The following is a 15,914-nucleotide window of genomic DNA, read 5'->3' on the forward strand; positions in this document are numbered from 1 at the left end:
AAACCACAGAATAAAAGCCTTAATGGGCTAGAGCTGCTGTTCTGTTTAGGCTGTTTGTGTTCCTACTTTCTAGATTGAATTTCTAATTTCAGTTTAATGAGAATTACTTCCTTGTATGTAATGATTCACTGAATAAACTTGGGTAAGAAAAGATAAGCAGTAAAATTAAGTACAAAGTAATAGTATTTTCAGTTTAAATACTGGGCTCTCAGGGTGAGATAAGGTGTAGTCAGTTATGATCCTTGAAAAGGAGGAAATAGAATAGCTGACATCCAGTTCTAACTAATATTAGAAGAAAATGTCTAAACATATCTCCCAGTTTTGATAGTAATGTAATAAATGTACTCTTGCTAAATCAGGGGGTTTTTGGATCTAATTGCTATTTTGAATACTTCATTTTCCTGTTTTTCTAGTAAAGGAAGTCAGTAACTACTTTTGTCCTTGCCCTAAAGAAAAAAAAATTAATTATCAGAACTTTAAAGGACTTCCCGACCTGGTAATACCATTGGGTACAAAGGACTTACATAATGGAATTTTTTGTAAAATAATGTATTATATGTACAACATAATATATGAAAACATAAAAATCTTTAGGTTTTTTTCTTCTGAGAGATGTTTTTAATCAAATTTTGGCTGTTATGGAGTCAAGTCTTGATTGTCAAGACTCGATTTCCGTCTGTGCACAGGTACAGATAGAAATTCACATGCAGAGGTTTTGGATTTGTTGAATAATTATTTGTATTTGTTCATGCAGATATACTTGAAAGTGTGATTTGTCATGTCTGGGAAAGTTTAAAATGAAAGGACTCTTGGGAAATACAATCTCCTTTTGCCATCACCAGTAGATGTGATGCAATTTGTTCTAAAACTTGGGGGTAGAGGTAGGTGGTATTTTAATGGAACAGAACATGGATATGTGCCTGTTACTGTAGATCCTACTGTTTAACAGATTAGCATATTGTCCTGTTTCCAGCTGGGACACACATTTAAGATTAAAGTAAATGTGAAAGAGAATTGCCTTTCGAGTCTTAAAATTGAGGTTTTGTCTCTAAACATGAGCATTTGCAAAGCAAAGGGAACAACTGGAGAGACAGCTGAAGTGCTGAGGAATTGGGAGCAGGAAAGCAAGGCAAACACAGTTTCTCACTGTTTAACTTGGGAACTGTTTTTCTGGTGTGAAGGCAGATCTCAGTGACAACATTTAAGGAGCTAACAAGCAAAGCATCCTAAAATGGGGGAAACAAAGTATTGCAGTCTGAAGCAATAATTACTTTGCCAAGAGGTTTGAAATGCTACAAGAGCTGCTCTCTAGAAGAAAAACCGGTGTGTAACTCATGAGAAAGATGTTGATCAATATAGTAACTTTTATGACCTTGCATAGTGGTTGAGTAATTTTTTTTCTTTGTGGGTGTTGTCTGCTCTGGAGTGAGACTGCTCTTTCTTTTTTATTTTTACTTTTTACTCTGAAACCATTTTGCTAGAATTTTGATACAGACCTATTTGAGAGAGGTGAGAGATGTTGAAAAATAGATTTTTTTTTTTTTTTTACAATGGTGCAAATGTGGATTTGTGTGGGTAAAACCCCTCCAAACAAGTGCTTGAAGCACACATCTGTGTTGATACACTTCTGTTGAAGGGCTGTGTGCTTACTGCCACTGCACTCTCTGCTTAATTTTTATTGCAAGAGATGCTTGAAATAGCTGACATTGTGGGAAAATCAAACAGCTTCTGCTCAGTGTTTCATGGTGCATGTAGATCATCCAGTTTTCTAGGACAGAACGTTGGAAGTAATGAATGCACAAATGTAAATGTTAATTATTAACTAGATTGAATTAGTTACTGCAGTCGTCTGTTGGTGTTCAAAGTTAAAAGTGGGTCACTGAGTCTCAAAATACTTTTGCAATGAATTCTAACATTGATTTTCCTATTTCTTCTTGTGCTGTTCTTTGCCTGCTAGTCTGGAGAGGCAGAGTAGAGCACCTCAAGCCTTTTGCTCGTGCACGTAACAATTGGTGTACAAGTAACCTGTCCCTTCTGTTTGAGTTACAGCAGCACACACATGACAGCACAGATTCCTCTGAATCCCTCTGCCAGCTCCAGAAAAAGCATTTAATTTATAAATAAATGTATAAATACTGGTAGAATTTTTAGATCGTATTACCTTTACCACCTTGTTGTTAGCAAAGTCATTAACTGATGAAATCAAGATTCAGATTTGGGGAGTGCAGAATTTTTTGCGGAATTTTTTTGGGGATATGAAGGATATTCAGAGGAAAAACTGATCGCGGTTTTGAATGCTTATAGGTTAATTTAAGCTGCATTTAATAAAAGAATCTATGCAATTGAGATTATACCTCAGGGACTAGGTTTTAATGGCAAACCTTAGTACCTTGAGGGAAGTGTATTAGCAAGCCTTGCTGGAAGAAGGGAGGAAGTTTTGGGGGGTGGTGGATGAGTTGGAATCAGTAATTTCTTCAAGTTAAAATCTTGACTGACTTGCAGTCAGACTTGGAAGAAGAGCTTCTGAAGTAGCTGTGTGAGCAGCCACGTCAGGAAGGAAATTACTAATGTGTAGGGTATAGGAGGAGTGAAAAAAGAGTAGTTCAAAAAGTGATATTGAGAGATAAAATGATGAGGGAAAGAAATCAGAGTCTTATTCAAATAAGACTGACTTAGCCTTGCCAAAAAGTAATTTGGATCAAAGAAGAGGAGAGTACAAGAAAAATGTGCTGTTCCATGAGTAAGTGCAGTAGTTTGGCAGGAAAATTGAATTCATGTTTCGATATAGGTGCTAACTTTGACTGCATTCAATGGCAAATGTAAATAACCCATAATTGAAGTGAAAGCAGAATGCTTCCAGATTGTGTCAACTTGATGATGATAAGCTCTCCTTGATTTGTGAAATCTGTATGTGGAAACCTGTGCTCAAAGAGGAGAGCAGACCTCTGCAATGGAGAGGCATTTAAGTGGAAATTTAGTATTCCTTTGTTCTACACATTATCATAAACATCTCTACTGAATGCACAACATTAGGATGCTCATTAGATTTTCCTGTACAAGGAAGCTGTTGTAACTGGGGTAATTTTTACACATCAGTGTTTGCTTACTACACTGTGACAGGTCTTGGGTTGCTTAAGGATTCCTTTGTTTTGAGCTGCTTGAATAAGGCCCAGAACTTTGCCTTATCCTGGTGCCCTCGGAAATGAGGACAGGATTGTCAAGAGCTCTGTTTATAGTTGAAGTATTTTGTAGTACAGCCTTGTTAAGAGATGTCAGAAATTCATGAATCAATCTTAGGTGTTTTGTTGGGAGCAGAGTGTGAAAGAAATTATTGCTTATTATTAAATATTCTGACATTTATTTGGTAGTACACATCAGTGATATAAATACTATGTTGTTTATTTAAACCTCTTACTTTTAGGCTTTGAATATTAGAACCACCAGCAGTCTCTAAGATCTTCATTTAAAGGCTACAGAAGGAGAGGCTGCTTGAAACTTCAAGTGTGAAATGCATGTTGTTATTTTTGAGAAGAGCATTCCAATAAAATGAGGTGCTAAGGCAGAAATTATCACAAATAAAGTGCTTGTGTATCTGCAGTTCAGTGGGGTGTTCTCAAAGAATTTTATTTCTTCTCAAGCCACACACTGTCTTAGTCAAGGTGGGAGTTCTTGGGGTTCATCTGCTCCCATCACCTTTGCTGGGTTGAATTTTGAAGTCTCAAGGGATGGAGATTCCACAGCTCCTCTGGGCAGCCTCTCCCAGTATTTCACTGATTTCTTGGTGCAGCTCTCTGTGCCTGGCTAAAAGCTCCTACTCTGCACTTTTATCTCCCACCTTTCTGTAGTGCACTTCTGAGAAGATTGTGACTCTTGTTCGCTGTAATTCCCTGTTGAGTAGTTGAGAGTGGCCATTATGTTCCTAGCACAGCTGTGAAGCCATTCCCAGTGCATCTTTTCCTCTAGCCCCGTTAATGGCTTTCTCTTTGATTTGCTCCAATTTGTCCAAGTTGTTCCTTCCACTGGGGAGCCCAAAATTGGGTACAATGTGCCAGATGCAGTCTGAATAGAGGGGAACAATCACTTTTTACATCATTGAGGTTATTTTGTCCTGGGTGCCAGTTTGAAGCCCTTGCCTCCAGATTTCTTGAAGTTTCTGTTGCCTGATTTCTCCAACCTGCTGAGAAACCTCTGAACACTATACCAGTCTATCCCAATTTACAGAAATGCATCCACAGACTTGCTGAAGTTTCGTTACATCCCATTTTCCTGCTGATAGACACATTAAACAGCATTGTGGTGGTGCTGATCCCCCTGAGAAATGCTCTAGTGACACTTCACCAGGGAGATGTCAAACTGCTGCCTGCAGCCCTCTGAGCCTCTGGCTCCCCAAGCCTTAGTTCTTGTTCTGCTGGAGCATGGTCATGACATTTGTCTTTTTCAAGCTGTCAGGAGCTTCTCTTGATTGCCCTGTGGAGCTGTTAGAGTGGCCTCATGGTGTCACCACATGGCTCCTTCATGGTGTCACCACATGGCACCTTCACCTGTTTGGTGCTTGCTGTTCAGGTGGATGGACTCTGTGTATCCAGTTTATCATTCCGGAGCCCCAGCTTTATTTCCCTCTAATGCAATACTCATGGAAACCTGGGAACTCTGGGACCAAACTCGGTTTTGAGACCAAGGCAATTGTATTTAGCCTTTTCTTGTACTTTGCTGCTCACATTTGCATGATTAAGCCATAAAACCATAGAAGGTTTGGGTTGGAAGGGACCTCAAAGATCACCCATTTCCAACCCCTGTGCCATGGGCACAGTCACTTTCCTCTAGACCCAATCCAACCTGCCCTACACTGAATGTCAGCCTGGTGTTTAAAAGCAAGTGTTAAATTAACGAAATATGCTGGTGGGTTGTTTTTCTTCCAGGTGAAATTAAATTTTAGGAAGACAATTCCTTCTTGTAATGAATCTTTTTGTAATGAACCATGACTTGCATATTCATGTGTTAACACTGGGGCTGGAACGTGTCACTCAGAGATCAGCCACCTTCCCTTTACACAGCTCTCTACATCAGAGGCTGCCCTTATATTAAATAGGTGATGTTAAAATGCTGCTTTCTTGCTGTTCAAGAGGAGCTGGGCATTGGTTATCTGAAAGTAAAATGAGTTACATGATCTGTGCTGCTGGTAATGTAATGGTGGATTCTGTTGCAGCACGTTCAGGAGCTGGGATTGCCTGGAGAATCTGGGCTCTGAAAGCTGTGATTTGTACCATGTGTCAGAAGCTTAGGAAATAACAGAAGAAGGTCACTTTTTTGTTAAAATATGTATACAACATAGGAAATATATGGATGTGAAGTGGTTTTTCACAGGAAGTCATCAGTTGTCAGTCTAGTTGTTGGAGATGTTTTTCATGCCTGCTTAGAAAGGTTTTCCACAATATGTTGGGCTCAGATTCATGGAATTGCAGCAAAGAAGGCAACAAACCCTCAAAAAACAGACTGTTTGTAGGGAAGAACTAATATGCCTGGCTAGCTTTTGGTCCTGGTCTTTTAAGGCCTTCAGGTTAAAAGCTTTGAACTTTTCAATCCATCATGATGTCTCCTATTCAGTAAAGATTCTGATTTTTATGGTTGATAGCTTTGTTCAATTACAGGGTACCCTGGTCCTTGCAGGTTGCTTCATTCCCAGATTTTGCTCTAGAGATTTTTGTCCATTAGCTTTGACAACAGAGACAAAGCAAGAAATTGATTTTTGATAAAAATCTGTCTTGAGATGGGCGAAAGGTCATGGTAGGAATCTCTGCTCCTGTTGCAGTGTTGAGTAAAATCAGTACCCAGGCAGAATTAGCCTTTACTGTGGCAAAACCTTTGGCTTGTGGTGCCACAGAATTGAATCTGCTTCAGTTTCTGCATGGATTCTGCCCTGCCTTTTAGTGCAAGCAAAGTGGTAAATGCCCTGAAGAAACATGTTTGAAAAATCAGTGGAAAAATGGATTTGATTATAACAATGTAATATTTTCAGCAAAAAAATCAGGGTAAATTACCAAAAATGCCATGTCTAAGGGAACACCCCTGTGTAAGAGGATAAAAGAAAACAAGGATATGGATGAGTGCATGGAGCAAGCATAAACTGAATTATCTTATTTCATGGTTCTGTGGAGTCTAAATGCAGGACTTTATTTTACCAGTATAAAAATAATGGCTAGAAAGATTTCCCCTGTCAGTGTAAATGTGTTTTAATGAAATCCTTGACCTCTGTATAGTCCTGATTTTTTTTCAAAACATCTGTTGGAAATATTTATTGGAAAAAAATATCATCATGATTCTCTGTGGGATGAAAAGATATAGAAAATAGTGGAAGGAAGTGGGAAAATGTTGCTCTTGTCTCTTGCAGGTTGTTTCATTGAAAATCTTACCTCCAAGCTAAAATAATGAAGGCTTCTAATAAAGTATTTCCATAAAGTTACCACCAAGTTTGCATACAAGGCAAAGACCAAATCTGTGTATAAAATTCCAGTATATATGCAATTCTAGCATATATTCTCTGTCTCAAGCTTGGAATGATGGGTGGTGAAAGTTCAGAATTCTGTACTTTTTAAAGGAAGAAGACAGCAAATGGTTATTCCTTCTGTCTGCTGAAGGAATTGTTTAAAACACACCTTTACCTTTGTGTATGAAAGGATTTTAGTGTCTGTTTCTCTTACAAAACTGGTATCTGGTTTTGGGTAACTACACATTCTGTTTAAATGAGAGCTGAGAAGTGAAGTATCTTAATATCATCTTTGGTTGGACTTCAGAGAGTATTTTTGAATTTAGGGGTAGCTAAAATTAGTCACATATGTATATTTTATTAATCTTACACTATATTTTTTTATATATAGCTAGCCATTGTTAATACAACTAGTTTCATGCAACTCAAAATCCAGTTTTTCAGTCTGTTCTTAATTCCTATTTATACTTCTGGGTTTTTTTTAAGGTTTGTCTCTGTAGAGTCAGTGTTTATTGGTTTGACTTGTGTTCTCTCCTAGTTATTTCTGATTTCCTTTGAGAGAATAGGTGAATTTTTATGTGAACCAGCATATGACAAACCTGGAGACAATATTGAATTGCCAACACAAAATTGCTTTGTTCATTGCATAAAAACATGAAATACATGAATATGTGAAATGTTTGGGTAAAGAAAATTTCTTTGGGCTTTAATTTGGGAGTTCTGTGTGAAATGTAGGCTTTCACTTGACATCAACCTGCTGTTCTAAATAATATTTCTCTTTCTGCCTGAAAGTCCTGCAATGATTTCTTTCAGCTGTTTGATATTCACCTGCTGCTGTGGAACAAGCTACAAATGCAAAATCATCAAGGAACAGATTTATAGCAGCAAGAGAAATTTATGAGACTTTTCTGGCTCTGACAGCAGGCTTCTCCTAAATTAATGTTAAATACTTTTATGCACAAGATGAAAACCAATTTTCTTTCAGTGGAAGGTGTTCATTGAGCAAAAAAAGTTTGTCCTCAGCAAACTGTGTACCAACTAAAACTCTGGAGTGTTGCAGAACCCTGCGCCGAGAGCAAAGCACCTTTCCTTTGCCAAATATTAATCCAAATAATTCAGTTTCCCCTGCTTCTCAGCAGTACTAGTGTTATTTCTAGTTGGGACTTTCCATGCAGGATTTTCTGCTGGTTTCTGATGTTGCAGCTAATCTGTATTCTGAGTAATTCATGAGAAGAAAAAGTGGGAGAGATGAATGAATCTCTGGCTTATCAGAGACGGAAAAGTGGGAGAGATGAATGAATCTCTCAGTTATCAATCAAAAGTTTCCCAGGCACAGGCAAGCACAGGAGAGCTGCTAGTGAAGCAATCTGGGATTTTTCCCTCTGCATTCACCTCCTGTTCCAGCAGGCTCTCTTGTTTGAGTTGGATCTGCTGGAAGGAATCAGCAAGGGGGGTTGTAGTGTCTGAAGAAGGATCTGCATGGAAGCAGGTCAGATGAATCAGCTGCTCCTAACTGAATCTTCTTTTAAAACCTAAATAGCAAGTGAATTCTGTCCTGGCTGAAGTGTTGGGGTGGGCAAGCTGCATCATTTGAAGTTGGGCACAAGTGCACAGCACAGCTCAGTTCCTGCTGCTGTACCAAGCATGTGATTTTCCCTTGCAGCACCATGTTTAGTAATGCAGGGAAAGTTGAGATTCTTCCTTTCCAGCTGAGGATGAGTTAGAGAAACTTGACTTATTGAACTGCTGTGTTCACCTCTGCAGAGCCCTAAAGGTCTATATTTTTCCATGATGTCTTGTTGGCAGAAGGAGGAGAAGAATTGTTATACTCAGCCCCCTCTGAGATGGCCTTCTGGCTGAAGTGCTAAAGTTCAAGAAATGAATAAAATTAAGGCAGCTGATTATGAGTTAAAAACCTAAAGTAATCCAAAGTTCTTCCCCTCTCCTCACTCACATCACCTCCATCAACAAAGCCAAGCCCTTTCCTCTGCTCCCAAAAAATAAATATTAAGCTGTGTAATTGAGTTCAGTCTGGAGCATATTTGAGGGCATAGGAAATATTTCTGTGTTAACTTCAAGATGCTAAAAAATAGCCTAACTGTAAAGCCAGATGAGCAACTTAGAATACATGACAACTTTGTCTAGAGTGTCTGATTTAGTTAATAGAAAGTAGTGGTACAGTATACATGGGAATTTTTTAGGTTTTGGGTTTTAACTTTTTAATAGCTAAACAGAGAACACACATTTCCACTGTGATGTGCCAGTTGGGATTTAGGAACAAGCAGGAAAAATTACCTTGCAAAACACCACCACTAAGATAGACAACTTTATATCTCCACCAGCATTTAGCTGCTTTTCAAAAATGTGTATTTTTAAGATGTTAGAATTGGAAATGTTTAGAGTTTTTCTAGCTTTGTGCCACATGGTTTGAAAATCCTAAACAGGCGTTTGATGAATCAGTGTCTCTTCCCATTCCTTCTGCCCTGCAAAGACTGCACATTTTAAGAACATGTTGTTATGTCTCTGTAAATTGAGAACATAGCAGGAAAAAAAAAAACCAACCTGAATCACCAGAGGCAGTGGTAATGGGATATAATTTTTCAAACCCCTCATTGTTACATTACTGACAAAAATAGCAAAGGTTGAGCATCAGAGCTGTCACAGCTTTTATTAGTATAGTTAAATGACCTTTTCTGTGGCTGCAATTGTGCTGTTTCATATGAGTTTGGTCCTTGAAGTATGTTTATCCTTTTTACTTCTTGAGGGAGGAAAACCAAGCATCCACTTCTTGTGGAGAGGGAGAAAAAAAAATAAGGCTTAGGTCAGCAGACTGGATTGGTGTCACTGTGCATTGAGCTTAAGAACTTGGGATGTGAAAGAATGAACACATTCCATCTGGGCAAGAGAATGATGTCTGCTAGGGTTCAGTTTGCTATGGTTTTTGAGCTTTTTGTATGATCTCATCACTGGAGGAGGAAAGTATATTCTCCCATAAGAATAATCTTATACTTATGATTCATTACTACTGTGGTTTTTTGTGTGAGCCTTTTGAGTGCCAGACCTCCCCCCACTCTTCCACCCCAAATAAAAACCAGCCACCCTGTCGTTGGCTTTATATGGTATTGCTGTAGGTGGACTTACCCAGAATAATGGCTGGCTTCAACAATCAGAGCCTTGCATCTTTGTCTGGAGAATAACTCCTCCTAACATATATTTATCCAGCTATTTGTCAAGCTTTACATTCTGGGAAGAGAGCTTTGTACACTTTGTCTCCTAAGGTTTGGTAAGCACTTTTTTTGCATGAATGTTCCCTCGTATGAATTTTCTGTTTTCTGCAAATAATTTCATAGACTTGGTTTAGTAAGTTTACTTGGGAACATACTGAATTCTCAGTTTTTCTTTGTTAATATTTCACTGTAGTTCCCCAGCACACTGCTAATAATCCAGCAATCAGTTCTTGGAGCAGCTGTGTGTTTTGGCAGTAGCATGTGAAGCTGGAGATGCTCAATCTCCCACATCCCCTAATCAACTCACACATTGAAAAGGTGCAGGCCAATCCAAGTCTAATGGTTTCTGGAACCATTACACCCCACCAGGAAGAGGAAAATTTGTAGATAGGCAAGTAAACCCAGTAGGATGCTTTTGAAGGCCTGATGACATGGCATTTTTCTCTTGTAACATAGCTGGAGACAATTTGCCACCAGTGTAAAAGAATCTGCATTTGTGATCAGACCCAAGTGATTCTGGTGCAGTGAATGAAGGAAGCCATCCTAGCACAGGTCATGTAAGGGACACATGTGTCACAGCAAACCCTGGGGACTGTGAAGAGCTCATTTATAAATACTAATATGGGTGAAAATCTCTTCCCTAATACAAGTACAGCAGGGAAGTGTCATAAGCAGGAAAAGCAAGAAATACAATAAATGATACCATTCCTCTTCACTTGGCTCTTGCTCTTTTGCAAGAGTTCATATATGTTTGGATACAAGAGGCTGGTTCAGGTTCTAGTAACAATGTGTATGTTAAAGTCAGAATTTTCCTAGAAAAAGATGGATCTTCAGAAAAAAACCCTAAACTGTATTTTTCATTAGACCTGTCAAAGCTAGTCATGAGCTAACAGTGAGGATTTTTGATTTGCTGTAACCCTTTGAAGTTAATGGATTTCTAGTATACTTTTCTTTTTGCATTTTTAAATACTTTATGGTGTCTAATTATAATGTACAATATACAATATTCAGATGCTAAACTATCAAATTGCCATTGCAGAGCAGAACTAGATTCTTTTCACTAAAGCTCATGCCTCCATGCTTTCCTTTTTTTCTTCATTTTAGAGAGCTTATTACTAAGAGAGAGTAATGGAATAAATCACCCTTTCACCTGATAATTATTGAACCCTGGAAATAGGCTAGCATCCTGTGATGGTTTCATTTCTTTCTGATGGGGATCTTTTCTTTCTTTCATTTTTCCATCTTACTCTTGCAGTCTGATAAACAAAGTGCTGTGTGGTGGGAGCTGTTGTTAGGAGGGGAGCATGTCACCTTCAGATTGATACCTGGATATGAAAATTGCACACTTGGAACACTGAAATTTTAGTTACAGGATTTGTATGAAGTGAAGGCAGAAGGTTTATTATGTAGTGATTGAAAAGGTCAGCTGGAAATGGTTTGTAGTTGTCATTTTTAAAAGTTTATGAATCATCTCATATTTTTATATGGATAGGAATAATTCCCTGTTATGAAAATTTCTGTTTTAAATGGAACATGAAGCAGTTGAGATCTAGACTTGGTTAATATTTTCAGTTGTAAGACATGGCCTGAGAAGTGGAACTAAAAATAGTTTAGCAGTTGTTTAAGAAAAGCTGGAAATTCAATTCAAGGTCATCTTATTTGCACTTGTGAAGAATACCACTTGAATACTGAATAGTTTTTAAATGAATAGGTTCTTCTTCTTTATTTTAAATTTTTTTTTGTATGCTAAATAAAATAATGTAAAAAGTTGTATAAACTTAGGCTGAATAAGAGCACCTGAAATTTGATGGTCTGTCCTGCTCACTGTACCATTACTCAGTCACTCTCTGCTTCTACCTTTGTTATAATTGGAACATATTAGCTTAGAATCACAGTCTCAATTTTTAATAGAATCTTTTTTTTTTTTTTTTAATCTGTCTGGCACATGACTGAGTAGAAGTTACTTTTTGGCAAGAACTCTCCAAACCAAATCAGTATCTGGGCCTGTCACCTATGGTTTATTATGCCTGTGATTGATCCAAATTGAAATATAGCAAAAATTTATTATGGCTTCAGAAGTTTTCCAAGTTTACTATCAGGCATTTTAGAAAAACCACTACTGTTTGTCATGTACTTTGTGAACAGTACAGAATGTTTCTAGGTTTGAACTTTGAGATGTGTGCCAAAAACATCTAAAAATAAAGAAATCCAGTAGGTTCTTGCACTGTCCTCTTCTCAAGTGAGTGAACTGTATTTCACTGTGGTATATATTTAATGGGACTGCAGAATGCCTAAAAGCTGTACCAAAGTTTATTTTCTTTGCATTTAGTCTTCATGTTTTGAATGTGCTCCTTCCAGTCTAAGCTATAAACTATGCTTAGAAAAGAAGCACTTTAGTTATGTATATTATTACTTTATTATCCCTAAATTGAACTAGAAAAAGTGGTCTAATTAAAGGTTGTAATCCCATTCTAATCTAGCTGTTGAATAGGTGATGGGGTTAGAACACTTGCATTTTTAAAATTAAGAACCTATTTCCTCATTTGATCATGAATCTGCCATGTGCATGAGAGACATGATCTCAGTATTCTCTCTTCTCCATGAGCCCTAAAGAGCATCCCAGTATCGAGCACTTTTAGAATTGTTAGAATGCCATGGAAAGTGTGATAGAAATTGATTCTGTTTTCTCAAAAATGTCGGGATTGGAAGGTAACAAAACAGCTGGATGTAATTAAGAATTTTCTTGTATTAAGAGATGTGAATAAGATACTGAAAAGTCCAGCATGGTCTTTTGAAAAAAAACCCAACAAACACACGCACCCCTTCCCAAACCAACCAACCAATAAAAATCACAAAAAACAAGATGAGTGGGGGAGGCATCCTTTCCCTCTTCCATCAAATATAAAGAAATAATCCTTTACTTTCCTGCATCTCCTCAGCCTTCTCAGTCTCCCAAATGTTAGGCCACATTCCTTGCAAGCCAGGCATCATGTGCTTCCTATAATGCTGGATGTGCTGGAGTGCTATGTTCACAGAATCTGACTTACTGATAAGAAATCATTCCTTTCTATTTTGGTTTCCTGTCTGCATCTGGACATTACCCCCAAAGAGAACCTGCATGGATGGTATCACCCTTTCCTCTCCTAATAAATACTCTGTTTCTGGTATGCTCTGATTTCATGTGTTTCTTATATGATGACGTTTATGATGTGCTCCTTTTTAACTTCAGGCTGTAGCTCAGCTTCCAGATGACTGGCATAATCAGGATTAGCTACCAATAGCAATCTCCTGATGAATTTGCACTTTCTGGGGATCAGTAGAACCTTTTCTCAGGGAGAAAATATTACATCTGGGTGTCAGCTGTTGTAAAATGTGTCAAAACCAAAATGAGTTTTATTTGTGAGCTGATGAATTTTTTGTGCTGGACTTTATTCCCTGTGTTTGTTTCCTTGTCTATATGTTAAAAGGTGCAAGGGCCTTCCAATTCTCATTTCTTGTAGCAGTGATTTCCACTGGGAAGGGTAGATTGTATGAAGCTTGTGCAACTCCAGATTCTTTGCTCTTTGGTCTTCGTACATGGTTATGGCATTTAATGAAAATTCATGGCTGGTGGTAAGGAAAAGGAGGGGGAGAATAACTGTAAGGGGGGAAAGTGCAGAAAGAAGAAGTGAATACCTTCTTGATCTCTTTTATTAGTTGTTAGGCCTGTCTGTCTGGACCACAGCTTTTCAGAATGAACTCATATAAGCAAAATCTCAAAGTCTGGTGGTTTTGTGTTCAGAAACGTGGAATTTCAGCAAGTTGCAAGGGCTACTGCTTTAACATTTTAAATAAAAACAACTTAACCAGAAAGATGATGCTTTGCCACATGTAATTTTATTTTTTCCTCCACTTTGTGTATTACCAGTGAACAGAGTATCTGCCAAGCACGAGCTGCTGTCATGGTCTACGATGATGCCAACAAGAAATGGGTACCAGCTGGAGGATCAACTGGATTCAGCAGAGTTCACATCTATCATCACACAGGCAACAACACTTTCAGAGTAGTGGGCAGGAAGATTCAGGATCATCAGGTGAGGAAATCTCTGAAAAATTTAGAATATTAAGTCTTTAGCAAAATTATGGGGCCAATTTAAAAAAAAAATGTGTTTTTTAAACTGAAGTAGCAGAGCTTTTATTGCTTTTTCCCTGTGAACTAAGCACTTTGCATAGCCCCAAGGCAATGGTCCTTTTGCCATTCCTTCCCACAGATATCTATTTATAAAGACTAGTGGTGTACACAGAAGTCATCTGGTTCTTTTTAAGGCAAAGTGGCAACCTGAAAGCTTCTCTCCCCCACTCTGCACTGTGAGCTGCAGCCTGGGTAGACACCAGCAGTTCTTTCAGCTCTTCCTACCTCATGGAAACTTGGATGCATGATGTCTCATATCCCCAGGTCATTTTGTTCAAAAAACCTTCTGATGTTTAGTAATGCTGATCATCTAGCACTTAAGGAGAGTGAGAAGGGAGTAACAGGGATTACATCTTTATTTCCTTGATGAAGTTACTGGCTCATGATTAAATAAATTAGCACTCTGTCTGTAAATGTGCTCTGCCATGTAATACTTGGGATGGGGTTAAAACCTAATATTTTGTTTGAGAAAAGCTCCTAATAGTTGTTTCCCTCCCTCCCAGCCTTTAATAGAATTCTTTTGGTCCGTTTTTGGTCATTTATTACACACCTGTGTTCTAAGCTGGTAACCCCCTGTGTGATTTGTTACTAAATATTTACTCCAAGTAATAAATGATCTCTGTGCATTCATCTGAGAGCGAATCTGGGGTTTTTTTTGTCCCATTATTCAGCAGAAAAAGGTGAGAGGATATAGTTATCCAAGTGCAATGGGATCCTCTTAGTGGATGGCTTGTAGTAAATGGTTGCCCTAATAGCTCAAATTTTCATCTTTTGTGTGAGCCACAGCAACCTTGCAAAATGATACCCTGTCATCCGTGGTACAAATCCAGGAAACTGCTGCTGAAAGCCCTGCAAGCCAAGGGGTGCAGCAGCCACAGGGAGAAGGTGATAACTTGGTTAAAAAAGAAACCCAACAAATACCCTGTGAAATTCACGGGAAAAGGAGTTTCTGCTTTTCAGATGTGTGTTTCAGTAATCTGCTGCTGGTGTTATTGCATTGCTGTTAGGAAACGTGGCTGCATCTTTTGAAGTGGGAACACTTTAACTACAAAAGTTGATACAAAATATCTCATTAGTCCCCTTGTGTATTCCCACCACTGATTACAGACAGTGATGGAATTAAAATTGAAATGTTTTGTGCTTTCAGCCTTGTGTTTCACAGATTATGGGTCACGAATTAACCCGTGTGGTGGAGGAACAAAATCTACACAAAGCTGAAACTTCTGCTGGAACAGCAATTTTAAACATAAGTAAACTTTTTTTTTTTTTTAATGATTACAGGTGGTAATAAATTGTGCCATTCCAAAAGGGCTGAAGTACAATCAGGCTACACAGACCTTCCACCAGTGGCGTGATGCTAGGCAAGTGTATGGTCTGAATTTTGGCAGCAAAGAAGATGCCAACGTCTTCGCAAGTGCCATGATGCATGCCTTAGAAGTATTAAATTCACAGGAAGCTGGTAAGAGTCTCTTCACTTATTTTCTTCCCCTAAGATTGCTCAAGTACAGAAAAATTCAAATGTTTATGTGTAAAAGTCTATAAGTCTTGTTTTTCATCATAAATAGGCCTCTAGGTGTTTTAATTATTGGGATGTTTTGTCTGACTAATTACTGCTTCTTAACAGTGCTTCTCAACTCAACTGGCATTTCTGTAATTGTACTTCCTAGCAAGTAAATCAATTTACATATTTCTATATTAGATACAGAAACTGCTGGCTTACTGCTGCTGGCTTTGCCTTTTTTTGTTGTTTTTTTTTTTTTTTTTTTTTTTTTAAGGAAGCAAAACAAAAAGACCTGCCCAAGAAGCATAAGGAAGATACTTTTCAGGATTTCTAGAGACATCTAGGTTCCTATTGTGTGTTGGTATTTTTGCTTCTCACTGGTTACTGGTTTATTAAAAAATTGTGAAGGTTTTTTCCTCCAAACTTTGCAATTCTCTGGCAGTTTTTACCAGCTCAGAAACCTTGAATCCAGGGTTAACATTCAGATGAGCACATACAGTTTAGACACCAGGTTTGTAATTTCTTTTGTTT

At 38.1% G+C, this 15,914-nt stretch overlaps 1 protein-coding gene across 5 annotated transcripts in view; it reads left to right on the forward strand.

The window, feature by feature from the left end:
* ENAH (ENAH actin regulator) overlaps positions 1–15,914 on the forward strand; it is a 92,370-nt gene that overhangs the window by 30,294 nt on the left and 46,162 nt on the right. For all 5 annotated transcript variants that reach the window (XM_058801187.1, XM_058801188.1, XM_058801190.1 and 2 more), the window contains exons 2-3: positions 13,619–13,784; positions 15,164–15,341. In XM_058801187.1, coding sequence (XP_058657170.1) covers positions 13,619–13,784; positions 15,164–15,341 — 344 coding nt within the window. The remainder of the gene's footprint in view (positions 1–13,618; positions 13,785–15,163; positions 15,342–15,914) is intronic.

This window comes from Ammospiza caudacuta, chromosome 3 (genome assembly GCF_027887145.1).
Source record: "Ammospiza caudacuta isolate bAmmCau1 chromosome 3, bAmmCau1.pri, whole genome shotgun sequence".
Lineage (NCBI taxonomy): Eukaryota > Metazoa > Chordata > Aves > Passeriformes > Passerellidae > Ammospiza > Ammospiza caudacuta.